The sequence below is a fragment of the Triticum aestivum genome, chromosome 2B (assembly GCF_018294505.1).
Source record: "Triticum aestivum cultivar Chinese Spring chromosome 2B, IWGSC CS RefSeq v2.1, whole genome shotgun sequence".
Lineage (NCBI taxonomy): Eukaryota > Viridiplantae > Streptophyta > Magnoliopsida > Poales > Poaceae > Triticum > Triticum aestivum.
Window position 1 is genome coordinate 524,770,484 of NC_057798.1, and position 13,878 is coordinate 524,784,361.

At 42.2% G+C, this 13,878-nt stretch overlaps 1 protein-coding gene across 1 annotated transcript; it reads left to right on the plus strand.

Annotated features, from left to right (window-relative positions):
- The first annotated feature begins 196 nt into the window (after positions 1-196).
- Positions 197-6,840, plus strand: LOC123045808 (glucose-6-phosphate 1-dehydrogenase, cytoplasmic isoform). The gene is made up of 16 exons (XM_044468983.1): positions 197-420; positions 1,575-1,784; positions 2,155-2,240; positions 2,657-2,705; positions 2,779-2,959; positions 3,214-3,371; positions 3,452-3,520; positions 3,830-3,888; positions 4,290-4,326; positions 4,702-4,773; positions 4,917-5,064; positions 5,169-5,264; positions 5,939-6,009; positions 6,133-6,248; positions 6,358-6,403; positions 6,497-6,840. Exons 2-16 carry the CDS (start codon positions 1,614-1,616, stop codon positions 6,665-6,667), a joined length of 1,530 nt encoding a protein of 509 aa, XP_044324918.1. The 5' UTR covers positions 197-420; positions 1,575-1,613; the 3' UTR covers positions 6,668-6,840.
- Positions 6,841-13,878: the final 7,038 nt, after the last annotated feature.

Below are 13,878 nucleotides of genomic sequence, written 5' to 3' on the forward strand. Positions count from 1 at the left end.
TGCAGTGTACAGTAATTAACGGACGGGGACAATCGACAACTTTTTCCTTGCCGTTACCGCGCCTCCTTTTCACATAAGCCCCCTCTGAAGTCCTGGAAATTCCCACTGTCAGATACACGTGCGCTCCGCGGTTGGTGGCACAGCACAGAGCACGCAGCCCCGCTTCCCAGGCGGCCAGGCCGAAAGGCGGGTAGGTAGTGGACAGGTGAGGCGAAAGCGGGAGGCGGCCGAGGTGACGCCGTCGTGGGTATAAATGGCGGAGCTGCCAATCCCACCACAGTCAGGAAGGAAGGAAGGAAGGAAGGAGCCACCCCCCTCCCTCCCCATTCCCACCCACCCGGCATCTCGGCAGTAACTCTCCCGCCCTCCCTCCCACGCGGCGCGCCCGCTCGCCGCGCGCGCGAATCTCGATCGCCACTGGTCAGTGATCCATCTCCAACCCCCGGCCGCCGCTAATTCTTCTCGCTCGTCTCCCGTGGGAGAGTCTCTCCTGTTTGCTTCCGCGAGTAGGTCCGAGGTTTCTCGATCGGTGGCGTGGCGCGGCTCGTCGCAGTCCGTCCTGCTCTGCTGCGCTCTGCCTGCCCTGTTCCGGGCGAGGCTTTTCGGGAGGTTTTTGGCGGGTTGGGTCGCCGTCGCCGTCTTCAGCGCGCTTTCTTCGGTTATTTCTAGACTAGATTCTTGCCTCGAACCCCGCCGGGTTTCTGTCCGTGAGGTTTTTCGGCGTTGGATCTCGTAATCGTGATGCCTACAGCGGCGATGGAGATGTTCTTGTCGCTCCCAGATTTCTGTTTCTCTTTGAGGATCTCTCCCATTAAATGGCGAGAGTTGTGGTCAAGCTTAAGCCCGGTGTACAGGTGTTCCTAAGCTCTGGGGTACTACTAGGAACTGCACGTTTTTTCTGTTTCGGGGAATCTGTTCGCCGGATGTTTCGTCGGGCCTTCTTTTTTCCGGAGAGCGGTTTGGTCTGTTGCTATGAACCAGGGAATGTTGTTTTGGTCTGTTCGAGTCCTTTCTTGTTTCAGTTCAGCTCTACTACTAGAATCACTTGCTGTTTTCACCGCAAGTAAGTTTTGCAAAGATCGATTCAAGCACGGGCTTATGTTCCTTAAGTTGTGTATAGTAGTTGTATGACTGATTTCAGCCCTTTTAAGGTTGCGATCGGTGTAATCCTTAATGGTACATGTTGGTTGTTGCTTTCTTAAATTTAGACGAGGTCGTCAAACACTGCTATGTGGATCTTGGATGGATGCATAACGGTTTGAGTGTTCTTGACAGAGATAAGCTGAGATCACTCTGTTTCTGTTATCAGAGTGAGGCAGACCGATCATTACAAATAGTTCGGGGGAAATGTGATTTTGGATCTAGTCATGTCCAGTTTCTGTTTCCAGCTTTTAAGGGCAACAGTAGTATAAATTGGCAATGCATCGGATAAGCCAAACAAAGCAAAACATTCATACGCTCTACTAGCTAATTTTGTCTGATATCAAATCTTCCATTTCAATGTGTCACATGGCAATTGTTAGGCTAAGTTCGGATAATCTTACCATTTCATCATATCTTGCTCACTTGGTTAGGTGTACCGTTGAAGGAAGAAGAGAATCATCCTATTTGTCATGGCCGGAACTGACTCCTCGGTCTCATCGAGACAAAGCAGTTTCAACTCATTAGCAAAGGACCTAGAACTTCCTTTGGAGCAAGGGTGCCTCACCATCGTTGTACTTGGGGCTTCTGGAGACCTTGCCAAGAAGAAAACGTTCCCGGCACTCTACCACCTTTTTGAGCAGGTGCTGTGACAATAACTAGCTGTTCCTTATGCAATTTGCAGAACCTATTGTTAAAGGGAATGCACATTGAGTTGAGGCATTCCAGAAAAAGGAGTAATCGGTATTCACTGAACACAAGTATAAGTGCAAACAGCTGTAACCATTTTTGTTCCTGGATATATGAATTAAATGTTTTAGGAGTTAATTCGGACTGGCGGAAAACTATGGTTTAAGATTCTACTTATTCAACAACAACCTGTGTTAACACCATTTGCAAATACATAAAACATAGTCTTCACTTGCATGCTATTTCTGAACAGTTTCTGTTATATAAACTGTGCTTTTCAGGTCTGTTGATATATTTATTTACTTTAATTGCTATGTGTTACAGGGGTTCTTACAATCTGGTGAAGTGCATATAGTTGGGTATGCGAGAACAAATCTTTCTGATGATGGGTTGAGAGGGCGCATCCGTGCGTAAGTTTCTGATGGCTGGAATTAATTCTATGGTTGCCTAACATAGAATTTGTGTTTGCTGTGCAAAGAACCTCCTTGCTTTCCATAGTAAAACGTTATTTAGAAGAAGGCTCTTGGCTCTGTTGTGTACTCGAAAAAATGACTCCAGATTTTTACATTTCGCTGTTGCATTTAAACACTTCTAGCATCTTTTAAGCATATGTGCATCTGTATCTACCGGAATTCTGCATACTAGGACGGATGTTTACAAAATTAGACTTCAACCCTGTAGTTAAGCACGGATACTGTTGATCTGCGATATGCTATATGAACTGAGACGGTGGTTTCTTGAAACTGACAAAGCATGTTCCTATACTCACTGAACTTCAACCATCATGTTTGCATGTCTTGATGGTTTATCTTACAAAAAATTACAGATACCTTAAAGGAGCCTCAGAGGAACATGTTTCAGAATTCTTGCAATTGGTAAGTTGTTGTATATAACTACTCACAATTCCTTGTGCAACATGCATGTCATTGTGGTAAATATGTATTGCAGATAAAATATGTCAGTGGTTCCTATGACAGTGGAGAAGGTTTTGAAAAACTGAACAAGGAAATATCAGATTATGAGATGTCAAACAACTCAGGAAGCTCCCGTAGGCTATTTTATTTGGCATTGCCTCCATCTGTCTACCCTTCAGTGTGCAAAATGATCCGAACATATTGCATGAGTCCAAGTAAGTTTATTTTTTCTATGCTTTCTCAGAAGCTTTATCTTCATCAGGACCCTTTTCCTTTGCTTTATTTATAGGGTAATACATGCATATGATTTTATTCCGCACTTCCAGCTGTGCAGTAGTAACGAGGACATGACCATCTGGTTTCTACCTACTGTTCACTTCAGCTCAGAAAAAACAGAACTACACGCTACTGTGCTAAATTGCACTTTTACTTTTGTCAATTTGACAAACATAAACGTTTGCGTCTGCAGCTTCTCGCACTGGATGGACTAGAGTAATTGTTGAGAAGCCCTTTGGAAGGGACCTGGACTCCGCAGAAGAATTAAGTTCCCAACTTGGGGAGCTATTCGAGGAAGATCAACTCTACAGGATTGACCACTACTTGGGAAAAGAGTTGGTCCAAAACTTGGTAATGTTTGTAACTTTGTTCAGATATTTGTATTTTTCTAACATTGGGCTAATTCTTTTTGAACTAATAACATTTCACAGCTTGTGCTTCGTTTTGCGAACCGTTTGTTCTTACCACTTTGGAACCGTGACAATGTTGATAATATACAGGTATGCTTGTTTCTCGTTGTTTTGTTAGTACTTAGGAGTTAGAAGTAGGTAATTTACAAAGTAACAAACTAACAATTGCTGACTCAAGAAATTCGTAACCTGCAGTTACTGCACCATGTATGAATATATTTTATGTAGGTTATTGCATAAGATTTTTCTACGTATAAATATCATTATCTTTTTGAGTTGAACTGAAGTTAATCTAATACCACTGACATGTATGGCTCCCAAATAAACAAGAAGTTGTGCGGCAGCTACAAAGTAGGAACTTAATAATAGCTTCAGTCTGTGACGAATCCAATATTGCAGATTGTATTCAGGGAGGACTTCGGAACTGATGGGCGTGGAGGATATTTTGATCAATATGGGTAAGTAGAAACATTACATTTTATTAATAACTTGTCTAATCCCTTTGTTCTATAATCTGAAATCATACCCTTATAAGCATATTGATCTTATAAAATATCTGGTAGGCAAGGTTGATATATTTTAGATATGTCATAGGTCCTAGATTCCTAGTTGGTCCTTATTGATCAACATATTCATTTCTGCATTTGAAAGTGTGAATTGTATATTTGGCTTTATTTTCAAAGTTTGTGTAGAGTTCAACATGGAAAATTATTAGATTACAATTTTACAGCAACCAAAGCACTCATTACTGAATTCTAAAATTCAGTCTGCTTATATCATCCTCAACTATTGGGATTTTACCTGCATATCTTCATTATTTAGCATAGAAGTACCTAACCTCCCTCTCTTGTTACTGCAGAATCATCCGTGATATCATTCAGAACCATTTGTTGCAGGTAAAAACTAATAAGATTCCCTACGATATTATTTTGTCATTTTATCCTTGGCTTTAGTATTTAGTCTTGATTTGCGATGGTAAATGCTTATTTTATATTACTTTTATCCATGTAAGGCTGCGTTTGCCATTGCGGTGGATTATGATATTCCAGCTTATCCAACTAGCTTTTTACTACCCATGGCTACTTTTTGGCATCTGATTATTAAATATTCAGCACAGCTTCATTGTATTTAACATTGATTGGCACAGCTTTCATGCTGAATCGTATATGGCTTAATTAATAAACTAATAGACTATTGTAGAACTCTTTGTAGAGTACAAATGTTTTTAGGCATTGAACAGCCCAATAATAAATTATTGCTACCTTTTGCAGGTTTTCTGTTTGGTTGCAATGGAAAAGCCTGTATCTCTTAAGCCTGAGCACATTAGAGATGAGAAAGTCAAGGTTCTTATCTCCCTCTACTCTCCACATGCTACTACTGTAGTGCAGATTTGCTAGTTAGAACAAACTAGTGTAGCAGAGTACACATCATATGTTTTTCATTCTAGTTTAGTCCTAATCAAAATCAACTTCCTTGTTAATGTCAGGTTCTGCAATCCGTGAACCCGATAAAGGACGAAGAGGTAGTCCTTGGACAATATCAGGGCTACAAGGATGACCCTACAGTGCCAGATGACTCTAATACCCCAACGTTTGCATCTATTGTACTTAGGGTACACAATGAAAGATGGGAAGGTATGTCTTTTAACCAGCATTTCTTCTTTGACTGGATATGCCTTTGTTCTGGATCATAGCATCTTCAGTTTTGGTATTAACTCCCAAATATTCATATCCAACAGGTGTCCCTTTCATTCTTAAAGCTGGTAAAGCATTGAACTCAAGAAAAGCAGAAATTCGTGTGCAGTTCAAGGATGTTCCCGGTGACATTTTTAAATGTATGTACTCCAAAGTTAATTTTCATGGTGCAGTGAACTCTGTGCATACAACGTCACTACCTAATCGTGTTTTTCAGTACTATACTACGAAGTACTAATGGAGTGCCCATACATTATCTAGCCAGACTAGGCAGTAGAAAAATAGACGCACTTTCATAAGTAAAGTTCCACATCTTAAACAAGAAGAAACTACTATGTGAAGTTCCACTGACAGTACAAAATAGTCAAAACTGGTCCATGCACAGAAAATCCATGAAGCCAGGAAAGCACTTGCCTTATGTTGAATAACGTAAACACAAAGAGATGAGGTAGACAATAAATAGGGAGACCTGTGTACAAAGCATACAACTAGATAAACAACGCAAGAGAGTATTTGGCTGTTCACTAACATAGTATAATGCATTAGTCGTCTTTTAACTTGTCTAAAGTTTTAGTTACGCAATACATATCATATTTTGTAAGCTCGCCCTACCCTACCATGGCATGTCAGTAGATTTGCTAGGGTGTGAGATTAAGATGACTCTTTGGTCACATTTTAGGTTAGTGTCTAGATGAATGCCTCTCCTGTTATACATTTTTGCTATCAATATTAGTGTGCTCTGTTTTTTCTTCTCTTTTTATGTCCAAGTCAAAATTTGAGATCTAATGACTGAACTGAATTTAACATGTTGAAGGTAAGAAGCAAGGAAGAAATGAGTTTGTCATACGCCTCCAGCCATCAGAAGCCATGTACATGAAACTAACTGTAAGTCTAGCTACTTGTGTACGAGTAATGTCTCATGCTGTTTTTCTGCAGTAAAATTTTCTGACATGTTGAGCAGAACAGAACCCCTAATATAATTTATTGAGTTTACGCGATTTTGTGCAGGTGAAGAAACCTGGATTGGAAATGGCTACTGAACAGAGTGAACTTGATCTGTCATATGGGATGCGTTACCAAGATGTCAAAATTCCAGAGGCATACGAACGCCTCATTTTGGATACGTACGTAGTACCATCCTTCCTAAATTTTTGTTTCTTCTTGAAAGAGAAATTTGTTCAGTATGTCCTTTATAATGGTAACTTGGACTGATGGGCATACATGTTTCCACAGAATAAGAGGAGACCAGCAACACTTTGTGCGCCGAGATGAGCTGAAGGTTCGTTTCCATTCTGTCACTGAGACTATATCTTGTTGAATGGAACTCTTCTACTTTCCGTTCTGTCACTGACATTGTATCTGGTTGTTTCAGGCTGCCTGGCAGATCTTCACTCCCTTGTTGCACGACATCGACGCCGGCAAGCTGAAGGCTGTTTCATACAAGCCTGGCAGCCGAGGCCCCAAGGAAGCTGATGAACTGAGTGAGAAGGTCGGGTACATGCAGACCCACGGTTACATCTGGATACCGCCCACCCTTGCATAGAGTACCTCCCTCGATCCTTGTAGGTTTGTTTAGCTAGGAAGAGTGAAAGTATCACGGATAAAAATCTTACGTATTTTAGCTGTACTGCGGTTTACATGGCGTTGTAATAACGGATCTGTTTGACGGAGTATACCTCACCCCGGTGTGAAATAAAAAATGGAGTGTTTCAATCATTGTTTACAAGACGGTTATGCTATCTAAGTCAAGCACCACCTGCTTTGACGCCTAAGCGTCTAAAACGGTCATATTTCTAAGGCGTGTTGCTGCGAGGGCGCCTAGCCTAAACGACGCCTAAACGTTTAAAGCAGGACGCCTTAAAAACAATGGTTTTGATCACTGTTCACTCTAGTATGGTCTTTTTTAAATAAAGACACCCAAAAGGTCACCGCCATCAGCATGAAATTGCACATGTGTGACTTTTCCTCCCAAACCCTAGCCATTGGCGAAGACTTTTCCTCTTCCTCGTCTAGCGGCCTCGCCGGTGACAAGTGGAGTGGGGACCTGTCCGTCTTGTTTTATTTTTCTTAGGTTTTTGTTTTGCTGGTGACATCGCACATCAACGAGGCGATGTCGTGTTGGAAAAGTCTCTCCGGTCTCTCCCTACCTTGGTGACATTCCATCTAACGCCAACCAAGGGAGCGTGAGTGTTTGGGTACTCAAATATGTTGGTTCCCTTTATATCTTGGCAGTGCACGTGTCCTTCAAGGAGAGCTATTGACTGGCTATTGGTGTGCCGACTTCGACATCTTATTCCGTATTGTTCTGTAGCTTGGCACGGTTTCTCCAATCCTCTGAACTGGTGGTGATGGAATGCAAACCTGTTATACGTAGGGTGATGCTCCAGTTGATGTTGCTTCAGCGATTTATGGATCTCATCCCATGGGATGAGTGGCTATTGTGGTCTTCAAAGCATGGTATGGTGAGGGCATTTGCAGGTTCACCTTTTCTTTACTATTGGTTTGTGCAATTTTCAATCTCCGGCGGGCAGCATACAATCGGAGGAAGAAGACTAGTATGATTTTCAATGTAATTTTATCTTTTACTGGCCGTTCTATGTCTACTTGTCTATCCACTTTACTGGATTTTGTTTTCCTTGATATTAATCTTTTTAGTGCTAATGTTGATGTTCTTTGGTTTCTTAGATGATTTTTTCTTTGAGAAAACACAAAAAACGTCTTGATTTTTTGAGACAATCACGAGAAGCTTTAACTCATCATAATGTTTACAGGGACAAAATGAAGGGTTTCGCTAGACCGTGAGCTTCCACGTTCGAGCTCCTCAATTCATGCTTTTTTTGCACCTAGTAAAGAGTCTAGATCTTTTGGTAATTTCTCGAACAAGACACCATAGCTGGCTGCACTTCCTTTCCTGATTTCATCAATGACCACCTTGCAGTCCGACGCCACATGGATGTGTTGCTCCTAAAGATCATTAGCCAATACCAAAACCTCCCTCACAGCCAATGCTTCCAAGGTAGTAGGATCATCATATCCCACGAAGACCAGTGCCGATGCTCCCAAGAAAAGTCCCTAATGATCTCTGCATAAGGCTCCCACAACACCAATAGGTTCGTTCCTAGTCAGCGCTGCATCAACATTGATTTTGCAAAGTCCCTTTGGTGCTACCAGCCAATTATTATGCCTTATAGGCCCTGACTTGATGAATGTGGCTTTTGGTTTCTCTAAGATTTGGAACTCAGACAAGAAAGAGTTTATGGACATATCAGTTGAGAAAGGACTCTGGATTATCTCCCCATGAATAGCCTTTCTTCTGGCATGCTAAACAACCCATAATGTGACTGACATGGTGACGAATTCGACATTCAACGTATTCTTGAGTAAAGAAAAGAGCCAACCTTTTGCATCTTGATCTTGTTTGGGACAAATGTGTTCGACCACCGTCTCTGGAGCCAAATCTAACACACTTCTGGCCAGTGTCGAATCCAGGAAGAAAGTGAAGGGTGGGCTCAAAGTTAACAGCGAGAAAATTGCGTCATTTTGAGTAGAAAAAGGCATTTGAGTAGAAAAAGGCATTTCGGTCAAAAAGAAAAAAAAAGAAAAATGCATTATCTCCTAATCCTATTGTCCAAATAAGCTAATATTTTGCCAAGAGTACTACTGAAAACATATGTAGTCTTACTATAATTTTCTGGTTTTTCTTAATATAAAATTTTGAATGAAAGTTTAAATCTATCTACCTAATTACTCGTTATCTTCTAGTCCTTTTGCTCCAAACAAGGTAAAACTTTCCTAGATTACTACCGGAAACATGAAGTATTTGCTAGAATTTTCAAAAGAAGTATATCAAAATTTTAACCAAGATTTGAATTTATTTAGCAAAATATAGTCATTATCTCTTAATCCTTTTTCTTCAAATAAGCTCAAAATTTGCCAGATTGCTACTCCCTCTGTCCCATACTAGTGTCAAAAAACGTCTTACATTATGGGACGGAGGGAGTACTATATATTTGCTTTGTGCTGTCCGCTACTTGCATGTGGGTTGTTGGTATTGTATGGCTAAGAATGAAAGATTGGGTTGCTGGGCTAGGACGTGTAGTAGTAAAAGAAAAATGAATATTTAGAGGGTAGGCTAGAGCCTGTTGAAGCCCCCCTACTGGACTCGCCACTGCTTCTGGCCATAGAACAATCAAGGAGGGCATGTCTCCATGTATCCTTAGCTCCACAAAGAGGGAAAACCGACATTGGCGACATGTTTCAATGGCGAAGAACCTCTCTAGTAGGTATGGAATGCTTCACTAGATGCCATAGAAACATCTTGATTTTACTTGGGACGTGAATCTTCCAAAGGCAAGTCCAACCGTTATTATAATTATCATGGTTTGAGGGCTCTTCTTCCTTTTTTCGAAAGTTAGTAGGAGAACTGCTAAGATTCCATTTCAAAAGAGAAAGCCGATGGCAAAGTACAAGAGATGGGACAAGGTACCAAGAAACAACCCGAAGGCAAGAAAAAGAAGAGAAACAAAACAAAGGGTAGAAGAATGTCCTACACCATCCATTATAGATCTTTGTCTACTCATGAGACAAACTAGCAAGCTAGATTTATAACAACCTGCACCGGCAGTTCTTTCTTCTCGAAGATTCAACGGTTACGCTCACGATAGATTTTCCATGAAAGAAGCAGGGTCAAGGACTTTTCGGCTGCACAATCAGGCTTGGGAAGGTTTGACGAGAGTGAAGAACACTAGTCAATAGTTGTAGCTGAAGCCTGCCAAACTGCTGATGACAGTGTCGTTATACTTTCCAACGAAGCGACAAAACTTCTCTTGTGACCGAGGACATTTCTTGAGAATGTTGTCATCCGTCTTATTATGCATGCACATGGGGTAAAAATAATTGTTCTCCCACCTCCTTAGCAGAAGGATATTTGCCATAATAATTTTGTGATGCACGACCATCCACAAGAAGAACTTGCATTTGAGGGGAGCTCGCACACGCCACATCAGATGAACAAATGGCTTGCTCACTTTTTCAACGAAAAGCATGTGGTACACCGACCTTGCCAAGTACACACCATCCATTGAGAGCTTACAAAGATTTAAGTCCGGCATCCCAGGCTGAGCGTTAAGATCTCTATCCTGGAGGATAATTTTATAAGCTCAACAAGCATTTCATCTCTGAATCCATGGAAGAGATCCCACAACCAGGCAGAGTTTTGCATTGCGCTAAAAACCGATCTTCTCTTATCAAAATTCCAAAGAAGGCCGGGGTAAAGTCTCGCGGGCTGTACCTGTTGGGGATATTCCCTATGACCAAGACTCAGCCAAATGTGTGACCCGACCAGAAGCATGGCAGCTTTATGGGTCACCTTATTTTCCGGGTCATGGCAAGAAGACAAGAAGGGCCCGGAGGCCCAAGAGTGAGACCCGGCCAAATGCCAGCTCATGAAGGAATCCCGAAGGGCCGACTCATGGAGAAGGCACAAGAAGGATTGTCTTAACTTGGAAGAAAAGACCCGGACTAGGATCCGACTTGTAATAGAAAATAGACTAGTTGTAGTCCTACTAGGACTCTACTTGTAAGCAGGCCCTTCAACTTATATAAGAAGGGGCAAGGTACCCCAAGAGGGACAAGTCAAGATAGACAAGTTTTTTTCCCGAAATGGGTGCTTTATTACTTAAAAGATTTAAGCATTACACCCGGCCTCTGCATTACTAAGATGCACACAGCCAAATAAGGTCTTCTCACACAAAAAAAATAAAAACAAAAAGGCGAAATACAAAAACATGAAGAGTCCGTATATATAACGCCTGAAGCCAAGGGGGACCAATCCTAAGATCATGCTGTCACCCATGTTGGGTAAAAGTATCCCTCGCCGTAGCCTCCAATCGTGTACACACCTCCATAAACAGGTCTCGATTCTCCACGCGTTGTAGAAAGGACCATAAACGGAGAGTCCCGGTACATCTGTAGATAACCTGCATCAGAGAAGTACTTTTATCGCTAAAAACCTTATCATTTCTATATAGCCAAAGCGACCAAATAACGACAAGCGTTCCCATCCTGAGACAAGTTCTAAACCTGTGATCAAGCCCATGTAACCAGTTGCCAAATACATTAGCAACACTAGAAGGAGGATACAAGCCAGAAGCTATTTGGATGACTGACCATATAGACCGAGCCAATTTGCATTGGAATAATAAATGTTTTATTGTCTCATCATGGTGATAAAAGACACATTGCGGACTTCCATGCCAATTCCTCTTAATAAGGTTATCTTTAGTAAGAATGACTCCGCGATGAAGAGATTATGCAAAGATTTTATTCTTAAGAGGTATCTTCATCTTCCAGATCTTCTTATTATTATCAACTGGCACATCAGACTGGATTAACGCTCTATACATAGAATCCACTGAGATTTTTCCATTCCCATGAAGGTTCCATCGAAATACATCAGGCCCATGTGACAGGTGCACTGTGGACAACCGCTGGAGCAGGATGTTCCACGATTGGAGTCTGGGTCCAATTAAATCTCTTCTAAATGTCGTATTTGGCGGAAATGATTCCATTACCATGGCGATAGTATCACCCATGTGGCGCACAATGTTGTATAGAGCTGGATATTGTTCCCGGAGTGTGGCATTTCCTAGCCACCTTGTCGTGGAATGGTCACGGCAGATGTCCTAGCAAAAGGACTTAGTCGTGGAGCCATCGCAACTAGGAAACTTAAAGGGGTTAAACGGGACAAAGGACACGGGAGTTTATACTGGTTCGACCCCTTGCGGTGAAGGTAAAGGCCTAATCCAGTTTGAGGTGGTACTGCTTATGTCTCGATCACCAGGGAGCGAATCCGCTTGACCTAGCTTTCGATCTGTTGTTTTTTGTCCTTGAATCGCCGCCGGGTCGTCCCTTTATATACACAGGCCGACGCCCAACGGCTCACGGAGTCTCGGCCGGCTCATAAACAGTGTCCGGCTCGATAACTATCTATTCATGCCTTACAACACAAGTCATACATATATGGCAGTTTACTCTTACATGCCTTAAATCGCCTTTGGGCCTTGGGCCCTTAACTAAACTGCCATCTTCAAATATCTTCGTGGGCTTCATATGATGAATCGCCATAGGTATAACCCGGCCCCTCCTGGGCTGGTCATACCTAATAGTTATATCCCCAACATTAGGCCCCATACTGATTTGAACTGGTTCATGTCAATCTTCAATACTTAGAAAAAATCTTCTCCTCTTCATTTGTGCGAGAGTTTATAACCTGCCATGACGTCATTTTATGGATTTGTGATAATCTGCCATGACGTCACCTGCCATTAATTCACACTTTATCCAACATATCTCAACGGATCTTTATCTTAATAACCGCTTCAAAAATCGAGGCGTCTGGGCAGTTGGATAACCATGTTTTGGCCTCCTCGTTTTTTGCGCCCACTTATTAGCCTTTCCTTATAAATAGCCACGACCAGTATTCTTCTCATTCTCCCCCTTTTCCATCGTCTTCTTCCTCTCGTGACCCTCTACCGCTCGAGCTCCGCCTCCGCCGTAGAGCACCTCGTCCTCCTCAACCTTGGCCGCTACATCAACCTGTGTCGGATCAGAGTACACCGGCGCTCCACCGCAGTCGAATCTGCATCTGTAAGTGCTTCTCCTCCAGTGCGTCAGATCGCAATAGGGTTCCGACTGTTCATTGTGTTCTTCCTAGTTTCTTCATAGTTCTTCCACCATAGCACCTTTTGATCTAGAAACGGTATAGAACTTATGCGGTAGTTGTTTTGCCTTCGCCTTCAATACCAACGGACCCCCTTTCCTTGGAAAGAGGTCTCATTAGGGCTTATGAACTCCTTTGTACTGATTTTAGGCCTTGAATTATTTCCTTTTTCTGAACTGCCGCTGATCTGAAATAATACTTGCAATTTGTGAAACTTGTTTGTACGGTACTTCGCAAAAAACTGCACCTTGATAGATCCACCTAGCCATGGCGGCTCATACCACCGGCTTTAATTGCAATGCTCAATAGATAACATAAAACTGCTCATGGCAGCTTAAATAACCTGACGTAATTAGTCATATACCATTAGGCCCCTTTATAAGCCGCCAGTCTGATATGTGTTGTAATACCTTTTCCTCCGGGTTAAATTTGAACCTGCAAATTTATTCTTTTCTTTTTAGGCTTCCTTCTTCACAATGCCGCCCAAAACAACCACTTCCTGTAACTGGGTTCGCTCCATCATCACAAAGAATACACTCGAAGACTTTGTGAAAACCGGTTATCTGCCAAAAAAGGATGTCATGTCTTACCGCGCCCCTAAACCGACAGAAGAGAAACCCCAGCCCAAAGAAGGGGAAATCATTGTCTTCACTGATCATATTAACCGGGGCTTCTCACCGCCTGACTCTAAGTTCTCCAGGGATGTTCTGCGCTTTTTTGACCTCCATCCTCAAGACATCGGACCCAATTATGTGTCTAACATATGCAACTTTCAAGTGTTCTGTGAGGTGTACCTTGAAGAAGAGCTTAGCTTGGAACTTTTCAGAGAATACTTTTACTTGAACCGCCAGAATGAATACTCCAACAGACCTAGCTTGGAACTTGGCGGGGTCTCAATCCAACGACGGAGAGACGCCATTTTTCCTTATGCGCAACTGCTATGTCTTGAGTTTGTGTTGGTTTTCCTTGAAGAGGAAAGGGTGATGCAACAATAGTAGCGTAAGCATTTCCCTCAATTTTTGAGAACCAAGGTA

Excerpts from the sequence above, each read along its gene's own strand:
- LOC123045808 (XM_044468983.1), top strand. The coding sequence starts at position 1,614 with ATGGCCGGAACTGACTCCTCGGTCTCATCGAGACAAAGCAGTTTCAAC. Across the intron at positions 2,706-2,778 it reads TTTCAGAATTCTTGCAATTG|ATAAAATATGTCAGTGGTTC; the intron begins GTAAGTTGTTGT and ends TATGTATTGCAG. Across the intron at positions 6,010-6,132 it reads CCATGTACATGAAACTAACT|GTGAAGAAACCTGGATTGGA; the intron begins GTAAGTCTAGCT and ends GATTTTGTGCAG.